At 42.8% G+C, this 13,295-nt stretch overlaps 1 protein-coding gene across 4 annotated transcripts in view; it reads left to right on the top strand.

The window, feature by feature from the left end:
* The window catches only part of tns1a (tensin 1a), a 45,947-nt gene extending 34,553 nt beyond the window's left edge, over window positions 1-11,394 (top strand). The window contains exons 5-17 of one of the 4 annotated variants that reach the window (XM_031851814.1): window positions 1,302-1,343; window positions 5,620-5,669; window positions 6,030-6,201; window positions 6,370-6,420; window positions 6,757-6,879; window positions 7,456-7,520; window positions 8,014-8,097; window positions 9,846-9,958; window positions 10,048-10,108; window positions 10,211-10,286; window positions 10,371-10,500; window positions 10,645-10,710; window positions 10,939-11,394. In XM_031851814.1, coding sequence (XP_031707674.1) covers window positions 1,302-1,343; window positions 5,620-5,669; window positions 6,030-6,201; window positions 6,370-6,420; window positions 6,757-6,879; window positions 7,456-7,520; window positions 8,014-8,097; window positions 9,846-9,958; window positions 10,048-10,108; window positions 10,211-10,286; window positions 10,371-10,500; window positions 10,645-10,710; window positions 10,939-11,324 — 1,419 coding nt within the window. In that variant the 3' untranslated portion in view covers window positions 11,325-11,394. Of the gene's footprint in view, window positions 1-1,301; window positions 1,344-5,619; window positions 5,670-6,029; window positions 6,202-6,369; window positions 6,421-6,756; window positions 6,880-7,455; window positions 7,521-8,013; window positions 8,098-9,845; window positions 9,959-10,047; window positions 10,109-10,210; window positions 10,287-10,370; window positions 10,516-10,644; window positions 10,711-10,938 lie in introns of all 4 variants that reach the window. The other 3 variants (XM_031851815.1, XM_031851813.1, XM_031851816.1) reach the window with 3 other exon arrangements.
* Window positions 11,395-13,295: the final 1,901 nt, after the last annotated feature.

Raw genomic sequence — 13,295 nt, 5'->3', positions numbered from 1 at the left:
GTGTGTGTGTGTGTGTGTGTGTGTGTGTGTGTGTGTGTACCAATGAGACCATCTTTTAAAGATCTTATTGACCTATGAAATCCCCGTCACGATGCAATGATCCCTCCTGGATTTGTGTCAGAAGCACACACTGACTGTGAGGTCAAGACACCCTCCGTGTCCTGTTGTCCGCTGTAGAGGGGACATTTATTTGCATTTGTATGAAGACAGTAGAGAGTAACATGGACTAGAAATGACATGTATTAAAGTATAAGTATACAATCAATTTATAGTATACATTTAAGACACAGCAACCAAGAAAACGGTCCTGAGAAGTTTCAGGAAGCTATTTAGATGCAACACAGAGTAGGAGAGGACTGAGCTGCAGTCAAAGTGATTACTCTCCTTTCCTCTAGGGGTTGCTCCTTTATAAAACAAAATGTGATTTACGCACTGAAACACTGAGGCTCGAGTCATTTTCCCTTTAATGAGCTTTGAATGGGATATTTAATTTACTTCCATAAAGAACGCACGCTCAGCAAATGGTGGGTCATGATTAGAAAACCAGCGGGGAAAGCAATTTGATCGTTCTCCTGATTTCTTGTCAATAAAGTCGAATAAAAAGTGGCACAGTCAGTCCTGTTTTATATTTTCAAGATTAACCACCAAAATGACCAAATTAGGAACATTCCGAGCAGCAGTAACTACTTTTCACTTATTTACTCTGGACGCCGGCCGTTTTAAATGACTGCAGCAGCTTGTTAAACAGTCCCCAGTTTTGTTTATAGAGCTCACATCAGCCTGAGACGCTGTACCTAACCCAGTTAAGAGATTTTCCTTAACACATGGATCACTGTCAAGCTCTTTGTGTGTGTGTGTGTGTACATATTTTCTTTCCACTTCTCACATACTGTCTCTGCTTCTGCATCTCTGCCTCTCCCTGCCACTTATGGACCAGATTACTTTACAGGCAGATCCATCCTGTTGCAGCTTTTCCAAATTTTTTAATTATTATTTGGGACATGTACATAAAACATGTATTTGTATTTCACGGCCCTGGTGGCGGTGTGTACAAACACGTTCCTCTCTTGTGCTCCCCAATTTTCGATTTCAAATTTGTGGTCACTTTTTTATTTTGGATGTTTTCTTTTGAGATATTCTGCTACTTGGATATCTCTGTTCTGAGATTTGATTCTGTTTCAATTTTTTATAATTGAGGATTGTGTGTCTCTCTCTCATCCTTTCTCTCGCCATGTTGTTTCTTCCTCGGTGTGAGAGAAACAAGGACTAACCCACTGACTCTGTCTCGCTTCTCTCTCCAGCCTCCCACTCCTCAGCTGGCACTAAAGCATGTAGATACACCGGTGAGTAACACCTCTTCCTTATTAGTGTTAATGCCAAGTAGACAAAGCTCCTCATTCATAAAGGCTGCTATTGTTAAGCAGCAAAGTGCTGGAATAACAATCCTTATATGCACTGGTGATCGTTCTTGGGTCTGGAGTGTGGCACTGGAATAATTATAGACTGATTCTGTGTTTAAGTATATTCAATTAATATATTTTAAATTCATTACAACTTGCAAATGCGACCACCTGTTCCTGCTCACTGCAGAAGGTGGCAGCAGCATGCAATACATAGCAGCTAGCCAATCAGAGCTCCTGTTGCTGCTCTGCAGGTTCGACTCCTTTTTATTTCAGGAGGGCTCTCCTGACTTTAAATTACAGTAAAGGGACCCGTCTTGAAATTAAAGTCACCATGAATTGGAATCTGTTAATGGTAAAAAATGTTTTAAAGTTGAACAAACATTTTTTGAAATAATTTAAACACAACGATTGTAATTCAAATTCTTAAGTGGCAAAGTTACCTATCTAAGAGACAAAAAAGTCCATGATTATATCCCTGACTCGATACAACCAGGCGGCCTGAGGTAAATGATTTAACCCTCGCTGTGTTCCGTGCCAGTATAAAGAAATATTTGGTACATACCTTACAAAATGGGAAAAGCTGCCGTGACATCTGTTGCTGCCAGTTTACTGCAAATTGTGTCTCATCTGTGCCAGAAATGGCTGCCAAGGCCTGGCCCGAGACTAGGCATGCATGTTTAGCTTGACATTGCTAAACCATGAAGGGTGTTTGTTTCCAAGAGGGCGAGATTCCAGAAAATGAAGAGAGGAAACTGATGCAGAGAGAAAACAGGTCACTCAAACCAGCGGTCACAGAGGCAAACATCTGTTAGCGTGTTTAAAATGTTTTTAGATCATAAGAGGCTCATGTCTTTGTTTTCCTTTTCATGAAACCAGAAGCAACATTTATCCAAAAGATAAAAGCAGCACTGATGTCCCGCATCCCTGTTATTTCTCTCCTCTGTGAGTCACGATAATGAGTCGGTGTTTGCGTCGGACGTCGCCTGAATGTTTCGAGCGGCAGCAGAAGTTGCAGCGATGATTCAGAGTGAGATTATAAACACAGATCGGTCTGCGTCGAGATTAATTCACAGTCTGGGACTTCACACAGAGGAAGAGAGAGGGTCCGCAGACTCGGAGTCTGACAAGCATGGACTGAAGGATGGAGAAGTTTCTGTGCAGCTTCTTTCACTGCAGGTTGCCATAAGCGGCTGTGATTCCAGACAGCACACAAAACAAGCTGCAAACCTTTCTGGGCCAAGTTTCCAGTTTACAGGGAGTCAATGTTTTACACTCAAAAGACAATATTTTCTAAATTGTGTAATTATCTAACATCAGCAGGAAACTCATGCTGTGTTCTTTGTGCAATAAGAGGTGTGAGATTGTGTTCATCCTCTTTGGTAAAACGCACAAACAGAGAATAAATGGAAACAAAGTAGCGACATCCTCTCAAAAACACGGTTTATGGGAAACGTGGATGTAATTATGAGTCTGTGCCAGCACTAAAAATACCAAGACAGAGGCTACTCATTTTTACTGTAAGTATAGAAAGTTGTCACAAACAATTTGACAATGACTAAGTGGTGTTTGGGAGTAAATACTCAGACATTTCATATAAAAATGAGTTGCATCCTCAGCTGAGGCTCGTGATCCTGATTTATCATCCATATGTTGTGGCTGCTAACTATGGGAACTTTTTTAAAATCAGTTTGTGGCTCAGGAGAGGACAGAGACTGAGACGCTGTGAATCAAAAACACTGCTGTACATTTTCACTGTGCACAAAGAATACAAAGGAAAGAAATGTCTCCGTTGTAATGACTCATCATGTTACTGCTTAAGCAATTAAGATCAAACACATGTGCAGCAGAGAAGCACAAACATACTGTACATTCATACATGCACAAACACACGGCCTGGGGAAAAAAGGGAGTCAAGACGAGGGAAGCAGAGGGGAGTCAGACATAATGAGACCGAGGGAGGAGTAGATCCAGAGAACACAAAGTGGGCGTGAGGGAGAGAGGCAGCAGGAGGAAGTAGGGAGAAGACAGTCGAGAGGAAAGAACGGAGAGAAGATGCATCAATATACATAATCGCTGATAAAGTCCAGCATCTTCTTCCATCATGAGGATCCGGAGTGTCTTTGTTTTGATTTCATGATCTTAATAGTAAAACTTAGAGAAGTGGTTCCAGTTTATATATAGCCATGCCTCTGGGCCGCTGCATTCGAAGGCGTTTCGACCACCTGCGTTCATCCTGGAGGTGGAGCACTGGGTACCTGTTCAGCAAGGTAGGCCGCTCCCACACAGGAAGTGTGCACCTTAAAATGTGTGAAATTCGTTAGTTGACAAAATGCTTTTACAAAGTCCATTTGTAGCTTTTCTGGAGCTTTCGATCATATTTAATGAAATCTATGCTAAAATATGCAACAAATTATTATCGTTTTCTCTAATGAATGTGGTTGGTATTATTAAATATTTTCCTTACTGTCAACATATTTCATAAATGGACTGAATCTATTTCTCAATACTCAAACAGCAGAATAGGGAATTTGTTTGGGACTATTTTCAGCAGCGGATGAATTCACAATTAATGTAAAGTGAGATGTGGCACGAGGTATAGGTTCATGTTAATGAAGGAACACGTCACTCATTGATGTGTTTTCCAAGGAATAAGATATGCAGTATCATGCTTTGGCTGCACAGGACAGGAACAGTGTCTACATTTATTGTTGGCTTTGGTTGTTTCACGTGATTCTTTTTGACGAGGAGAACCAGCCTTTCACTGTGTAAAGAAAGTGCCTTTAAATGGACAGACAGTTCACCCCACCTTACATGCTGCATTGACTTTCACGAGGCGTTCATGCGCCCATGTTGCTACAAGACAACAGATTGTTCCTGTGATGTGAAACGTACCGGCGTGACACCCCCGAAGCCCCACGCGAACAGGCTGTTTCATTTTGCAAACACCAGCGTCCGCGGTCCGCCTAGCATCTGGTTCCTGTCAAATCACAGAGAATTATGCCTCCCATTTCGGCTCTTGGGGGTGGGATTAGCTTCATCTGTGAGAGAGAGAGAGCTTTGGGGCTGTGTGTTTAACCTTGCGCCCTGATTACAGACCCTTCTCCTGCCAATATCTCTGTTTAAACCACTTGACCAGTGAAGCCGAACGCTCACTCTCTCTGACGAGGGAAATAAGTGGAGGACGAAGATAAATTCTGCCGTCATTCTATCTTCTTGGATGGCTTCATCTTCTTGATGGCAGCCGACTCATACAGACAAGTTCTCCTCTGGGCCGACAAACAGTGAGAGGAAGAGCCAACTCTAGCATCTATTATGCAGCGATTCCTCGACAGTACAGCATATTTAGTAACATTTTCCCTCTGCAGCACCCGTCACAGTAGAACAGCTTCCAGTCTTTCCTCACTAAATACACGACTGGATAATTAAAGTGTGTGCTGAAATCCTGACAAGACCTGAGTCAGGGTGGTTTTCTCCTGGAACACACTGATGTGTTGTGATTCGCGTCTTCTTCTTCTCCTCCTCCTCACCCTCCTCCTTCCTTTCTTACTGTACTTCTTCTCTTTCTTAGTCTAATTCTGTTACCTCTTCTTTCCCAACATCCTCGTCCTTCACTTTTTTGTCTTTTCCATCTATCATTTCTCCTCTACTTCTTCAATTTCTCCTTCTCTTCTTCATCTTCCTCTATTTGTCCTTTTCCTGCTTCTCTTCCTTTTTCCTCTTCCTTTTTATCTTTAATTCCAATACTACGTAATACTACTTTGTATTTTTACCCTTCATCCTCTCTTTTTTAAACTTTTTTCTTCGGTTCATCCCGAACAATTTCTTCTCCTCCTCCTTCCCTTTCTCTCTCTGCTGGACTCTTCTCTTTACTTTTTTTGAGAACTTTGTTTTTGTTTGCCTCATCCTTCTTCTTCCTCTTCCTCTGCTGCCTCTATTCTCCTTTTTCTCCCCCTAACCATCTATTTGTTCCTCCTCTTCTTTTCTTTGTTTTCCTCCAAAACAGTTTCAGTTTAACCTCTGTGACCTCACTTTTCCCTTGTAGGTTATGTCAGATTTTAATTCAATAACATCCAGCGTTATTAAGACAGAGTATGCTTATGAATCATTTTTCTCTCCCCCTCCCTCTGCTTATATGTGCATTGTGTGTGTGTGTGTGTGTGTGTGTGTGTGTGTGTGTGTGTGTGTGTGCGTGTGTGTGTGTGCGTGCGCCCTCCAGGGATCTACGAGGTCCTGCAAGAGTGTGGAGATATTGCGAAAGCAGTCGCGGTAAGACACAGCATTGTTATACTGTTGTGTTGTACTAAATGCGAATGTGCAGATGTACACACTTACTTAGTAGTAGGAATGATGAAGGTATATGGAATAAATTAAGAAATAAAGTTTATTTTTCCTCCAGCATCACCAGTTGAACCAAAAGATAGATAGCATTTATCAACACAGATCACATCAACAATCAGTGACGGATTGTGAATCTTTTCCTTTCCATGAACTATAAGCGCGATCTGCGGGAGTTTACATTTGATCAAGTGGACTCTGAGAGAAATCGTCTCACAGCAGCATGTGCTTAAAAACGATGAAAAGGTGAAATCCTCAGATAAATACCTCTCGCTCCCTCTGCCTCTCCAGGAGTCAGAGTGTGGTTCCGGCCATGGAGGAGAGCTATGAGGTCGACCTGGTCTACATCACAGAGAGGATCATCTCTGTCTGTTTCCCCGCCGGCGCCGAGGAACGCAGCTACACCACCAACCTCAAGGAGGTGGCAACGATGCTGCGGTCCAAACATGGCGAGCACTATCTGGTGAGAAACGCCCCCTAAAGTGACTCATATCCCTCTGTTTTTATCTTATCAAATGATTTGTTATTATATTTCAATGATCCGACTGTGTTTCTGTGATTTCTTTGAGGGACAAACAACATTATTTGTATCACTTTGATATGTTTAGATATGCTCTCTTTCTGATTTCAGATTCTCAACCTGAGCGAGTGGAGCAGTGACTTATCAAATGTAAACCCTAAGGTACAAAGCAGCTGGATCATCTTTGTTGTTTGAATCAGACACATAAAAACACATGTTAATCTGTGACTTCCTGTTTAGAGAGGAATTAAACCAAAAAGAACCCGAGGCCAGAGGATTTTGCGCTATTTGTTTTAAGTACTGCAGGGTTAACTTGTGACCATGTTTGGTGGCAAGTTTACATACATTACTATAACTGACCACACGAAACAGTGCACGTAATAGCTTACAGTCCTAAAGAATATCACATTTTTACTATTCATTGGTGATCAACATCCCATTCAAAGCCAGTCCAGAACCAGGCCTGAAAGAACCCCTTCTTTTGGTCCCTACCCTCAGGTTGTGGAGTTTGGCTGGCCAGACCACCATGCACCGGCGCTCGACAAGATCTGCAGCATGTGCAAGGCCATCGACACGTGGCTCAATGGAGACCCACGCAACGTAGTGGTGCTGCACAACAAGGTAAAGCAGGGAGGAACGGTACACCATGTTCAGAGTGTGAAAGAACAGCACGTGTTTATCAAGGACACACCCTCCTCCTCATGCCCAGTTGAAATGAATATTCTGTAAGGTATAGTTCAACATTACAGATACACTTATTCGTTTTCCTATTGATTCCGATGATACCCCTCTCATATTTGTCCATTCAATATGAAGATGATTAGCATAGCTTAGCATAAAGCCTATAAACAGTGGGAAGCAGCAAACGTGGCTCCGTCCAAAGATAATAAATCTGCCAACCAGCACCAGTTAAGCTAACCGATTATCACGTTTTACTTCATTTGTTTAATCAAACAAAAACCAAAGAGTTTTACCGAGCATATGCGCTGGACTATTTGTTGGCATTGAACTATATACGTTAAATGTGAAAAAAATGTCTTCAATGAGATATGCACATGTGGCTGCTGACCTTCTAAAATCAACACACGTTCTTGTATTTTTTTCAATTCTTGTAGTTATACATTCCTTTGTGTCTTATTTAAACACTCAGTGTGATACAAGATGTTCACGTGTCTTGTGTCTGTTTCTGTGTCACAGGGGAACCGAGGTCGAACAGGGGTGGTGGTGGCTGCGTACATGCACTACAGCAACATATCCGCAAGGTATCAAACATCTGTCGACATAATCCTACTACTACATTTAATTGTTGTTGGCTGTAGTTTAAGCGAAGAGCTTGATCGGCAGAGGTGAAGGATTAAGGCCGCTGATATTTAAGAATCGTGATTTCCTTTGAATCTCCTCCTTCGAGAGGTTTTGTAAGGACAGCAGCACCAGTCAATCACAGTTAGCCCTCGAGGTCTGGGACTTGAGCAGCCTTGAAAATTAAACGCCGATGTTATTATTATTGCAAAGCACTCACGCTTATTATTCTGGCTCTGCGAGAAGAAGCACTCCCAACATGTCATTGTTCTTTAATGCGACCAGATGTTGATCGGTGGGAACGAGCCAGGAGGATTTAAAGCTGCTTTGTAAATGATGAAGGCCAGGGGATTTCTCTAAATCTCAAACTTGGGAAAAATGTGCAGCTTTGATACTGCAAAATGCTCTCGAGTATGACAAATAATCACAATGTCTGTTTAAATGTGTGTGATGCAGTGCTGACCAGGCGTTGGACAGGTTTGCTATGCGGCGCTTCTACGAGGACAAAGCACTTCCTGTGGGCCAGCCATCACAGATACGGTCAGTTGTTACCTAACTTCCTGTTTGCCTGACATGAAGCTTTATGAGTCTGACCTTTGCCGCAGCAGCTTGCCTGCTGTTTCCGAATGTTTGCAGCTTATGTTACATTTGACGAATACGCTCACATTCTTAGAGGGTGAAGAGAGGAAACCCCCAGAGAGTTTTGCTCTTCATACATTCGAATGCACACTGCTTCAACATAACAAGACAAACTGACTGATCCAGTTGTTGTTTAACAAACATTTCAGAGGAAATTCTTTCCTTTTTTTCCCCTTCAGATTATCTCCAGTTTAGTTTTAATTGGGATAATTGTGAGTAAACGTCGTGGCACGGAGAGAAGCCGTCTATCTTGTCTGTCTGAGGGATTCCTCTGGTGTCTCGGGGGAGGCCGCGGGGCTCTGTGGCAGTTCATTCCTGTCTTCTAAGCACATCGGAGCATATTTTCCTCCATTTCTTCTCCACTTTTAACATCGAGTGTTTTGAGATAATGGGCTGCTCATGAATAGAGAGCAAATTCCAGAACAGAACCAATCAAGAGTGGTTTAAAAGTATTTAAGAAATGTCTTATTTTGAATGCAGCCCCCTCTAGGGGTAGTATCTTGTGAGACATCCTCCTTTTACTCATAGATCTGCTTCTACCATATTACCTGCCCCTTCTACATTAATAGACAATTAACTGCTTAAAGGCTTGACCCCTCAGCGTCTCTCTTCTCCTGCGAAGAGAGGAATCCTCATCTGAGCCCGTCTTGGAAAAGATGAGCAGGACAAAGGTTGCAGGGAATAAATGAGGAAACAGCAGGGGACTTAACACTACTTCATTTCAGCTTGTGATTCAGGCAGCCAGCCATTCTCTAACAGGTCTATAGGCTTGCCCTCTGCCACGCTGCTATTTCCTGCTTTGGATATAATTATCTCTGCCCCTGGAGTCTGCAAGTATTACGGTCTGGAATGTGTGACATTAACATCAAGATTAGGAGATGAGCTGCTGCTGCTACAGAAGCTTGTAAAAGTTTGGATTAAAAGTGTTACATGGAGCATTTTAGGATCATTAAATGATTAACGTGTTGGTTGTGAAATGTTAGAATGCAACAGCAAACAAACTTGCTGAGAGGAATGGCTGCCATTGTGCACGCTGGAAATGGGCTGAATTGTTTTATGGGCTCTCTTCTTCATTAACTTGTTTTTAATCTTGGCTGTAGTCAATTCATATGCGTGTGTACGTAGTTTGAAAGGCTTTAATATAGGATAATTCATTGGTAAAACACAGAACATGATTAAGTCTCATATGACACGACAAGCCCCTGCCGCCTCTCCGCTCAGTCTAATTGAATTTCAGAGGGGCGAAACCATCTGGACACTGACAGCGGAGCAAAGGGGGGGAGCGTCTGCATGTGGCAACCCCACGGTCAAGTTCACGTTAGGTGCCCTCATTGTTATCATCGTTAACAACCAGACCACACTCAACGGACCCCCGACCGGCCTCCACACACCCATTCACTCTGACATTTCCCGTAGTGGATGAAGGTGGTTTTATAGTCAGAGTGGAACTTACCTCTGGCTGGGCTGCTGGAGCTGACGGGCGGTAAAGGTGCATTACACAGGATGAGGGTCTAATCTGCTTGGATGGGGTGCAGCCACAAATGCTTGGATCATGTAGCCGTAGTGATTAATATATAGTGTTGAATTTGTGCTCAGCTGGATGTGCTTCATGAATTGGAGACCTCATGCTTATTCTCTTTTGTTTTCAGGTATGTGCGATACTTCAACGGACTTCTTTCTGGACACATAAAAATCAACAACAAGCCTCTGTTCCTGCATCACGTCATCATGCATGGCATACCCAACTTTGAGTCCAAAGGAGGTGAGCTTCTACCTCTGCCGAGCGAACAGAAAGAGCCTGCTGGTTCTCTGGGAAATGTTTCAAGCTTCTGGTTTTGATTCCCTTCACAGGCTGCCGTCCTTTCCTGAAGATCTACCAGGCGATGCAACCGGTCTATACGTCAGGAATATAGTACGGAAACTTTAATTTCAGTTCAGTGTGGTGTGTGTTTGAATGCAGGGCAGAGCTGACCCTGTATTGGATTTTAAGGCGTTATTATTGTTATTATAACAGCAATGTGCAAGGAGACAGCAACACAAGTATCTGCATCACCATTGAGCCCGGCCTGCTTCTGAAGGGAGACATCCTGGTAAGACTTTATTATCATACTGACACTAAAACTGATTAATACGTTGATTCATGTGCTGATGTTTTCTTTCTTATCTCCCCGTAGTTGAAGTGTTACCACAAGAGGTACAGGAACTCCACCAGGGATGTGATGTTCAGGGTGCAGTTCCACACCTGCGCCATCCACGACCTCGGGGTGGTGTTCGGGAAGAACGAGCTGGACGATACCTTCAAAGGTAACGGCTCTCTGGGTGGGTGTGATTTTATTTCTTTTTTTTTACAAAATATTTCTGTGTTTTTGTGATCATAAAGAAAATAAGTTGCCAATCACATTGTTTTACAAGTAGAAAAACATTTCTCTATTGTGTGTCTCTATACAGACGAGAGGTTCCCAGAGTATGGAAAGGTGGAGTTTGTTTTCTCATATGGACCAGAAAAAATCAAAGGTAATCAATTTTTCCTGAGCAATGGGAAAATGTTGATTTAGATTTTTATAATGTGACTCAACAACAAGGTTATTAAGCCTGATATATTAGGTGTCATTAACATTTTCAAAAAGGTGACAATTACCATTTTTTTTTAATTGAAGAGTTCACTTTTCTGGAAGTTTTTGATTCCTAACTTCTAGAGCGTTTTGTTGGGGCTTCGTTAACATCATGCCATGTGTTCCTCAGGCCTTGGCCACCTGGAGAACGGGCCAAGTGTCTCTGTGGACTACAACACCCAGGACCCTCTGATCCGCTGGGACTCGTACGAGAGCTTCACCCAGCGCTGCGAGGACACGGCGGATGGTGAGCACGGTATGTCCTCTCTCTCACACACACACACACACAAACGCACAAGTACACAGTTTGATGGATTAGTTGTCTCCACTCATCCACAGCGTTATCGCCTCAAACTAAATTTTACTTCACAAATGAACAAATATGAGCTATGTTCAGTATCACTAATCCACATACAGGTTTCAGAGCCACACTTAAAATTCAGTGCACATAAATCCAATTCCTCAGTCACCGCCAGCTCAAGATCTCTGGCTTTGATGCACTCTGCATTCAACTGAAGAGAAGATCCATCTGTCTTCCTGCTCCTCAAACCGCCTCTCCTCCTCTAAGCAATACAGCCTTCCCCCCCCCCCCCCCCCCCACCCTCCTAAACCCCGGTCTGTCAATTACTCCTTTAAATAGCCGCTGCAGAAATAGGGGGGCGTCAGTCGCCCTGCCGGTGGCTGCCCACTTCTCAGGGAGGTTGTAACCTGAGACACCATCAACCCCAAGTGCCCAAACCCACCTCCATCCACTCCCAGCTTTCCTATCAGGAGTTTGAAACTTGGTCGGCCTGTATCGTGTACCCCCTCCTACCTATTCAGTCATCCATAGACGAATCAGTGCATGGAATACCACATGTATGACATACAGCAAAGACTCACTCTTTGTAGTAAATATCTGTAATAAACGGAACATAACACTGATAATATCATAAAATATCCTTAATATTGTAGAGTTTTTAAGAAGTGTACCATTCCACTTAACATAAATGTGAATCTGAGAAAACAGGAGGATGCACTCAGCATCAGTTGAGTCAAGACTTGGCGCTCATCGTAGTGCTGCATCCACTTTTATATATGGGATTTTTTCTATTTCAACGGCTTCACAAAGACCCATTTCATTTTTTATGAACGTCCCCAGAGAACAGTTGCGGTAATTGCTATGTTGCAAGAAGGTCAGTGGGAATTGCCGGGATTGCAAGTTTGATTCTAATTGAATGGGTGGCGGTGTTCTCAGCACTCAGCAGAAAAAACCTCTCGGCCAGTTTATTCATTTCTCTGATTGGAGCCTTTCGCTCCGACACTTTGGGCGCGAGAATCCGCACGTTCGGAGGAAAAAAGATTAAAGAAAATTACAGGAGAGCTGTTTCTAAAGCTTTGTGAGCGTTTGAATTTAAAAGCGAAATATAAGTCTTTTTAGATTTAATATGCTGTCTCAAAAAGTAGCACGAGCAGAATACACATTTGAGTTGACCACACACACTGATGCCACACGAATAACACTGACATGCATGAATGGCCTATTTTTACATGCTGCAGGACACTTATCACTCGTCGGGTATCATTTGGAGAATCCAGACTTGTTTATTTGTCCGGGTGTAAAAAGAACGTTTCATCCTCGGCTGACTCATCCTGACGCCATTTTAAACAGAGTCCAGCGACCTTGGAAATCCACTTGAGAGGCATCAACGAAAGATGGGTGTCTGAAAAGCGTCTGCAGGATTAGGCAGCTTAGAGGGTGTGTGCATTTCATACTGATGCGCTCGCTCACGGTGAACGTGAGGAGAGGTGTCCTTAGCTTTCTTTGACGGAAGGAATTTGTGACGAGTGTTGCACTTCAGCGCTTGTTGATCGCGGCCGTGTGAAGTGTGTGTTTTAAAGGTTTTAGTCCGGCTGTTTGTGTTTATGTAACACAGTATTTTTGCACTATATGGACGCGCATAGGTGTCTGTGCAGGCCTGTAAATTTTTCTAGATTATATGAGCCTTTTGCATTTGTTTTTATGTGGTATCTTAAGAGTGTGTGCAGTGCACCTTGTGTTTGTCGGCTTGCCTTTGCTCTACTAATAGCTCTGTGGTGTGGTGGCAGCTGTCGACACATAGGTCAAACCAGTCAGAAGGCCACCGTTTGGGCCACTGAGCAGCCATGGCGCGACTGCACTGATGCGAGCAAAAAGGGACATGTGTACTGTTGTACATCTGAAAATTATTCATTTAATTTGCAGATTTCTTGAAGCTTTATGGCACAAATCCAAATGTTTGAAGAGATGCCAGAGAAGATGGTGGCACTAAAAACATAGTTTGGTGTGTTAAAACTAATACTGTATGCTGATGTTTACAAGTGCTTCATTTACCATCTTTAATATATCAAGTAGATGTTTCATATGTTTCTAATTTGATCGAAAGTCATACCACTTAAACGTGTTCTGGGAATGTAATGATCCCTTGAGGTCTGAAAAATGAGAATAACCACTAAAGATAGTGTGTT

The sequence above is a fragment of the Anarrhichthys ocellatus genome, unplaced genomic scaffold (genome assembly GCF_004355925.1).
Source record: "Anarrhichthys ocellatus isolate YVR2014 unplaced genomic scaffold, GSC_Weel_1.0 scaffold12, whole genome shotgun sequence".
Lineage (NCBI taxonomy): Eukaryota > Metazoa > Chordata > Actinopteri > Perciformes > Anarhichadidae > Anarrhichthys > Anarrhichthys ocellatus.
The sequence above is the reverse complement of the archived record's forward strand: the minus strand, read 5'-3'. Positions and strand labels throughout refer to the sequence as shown.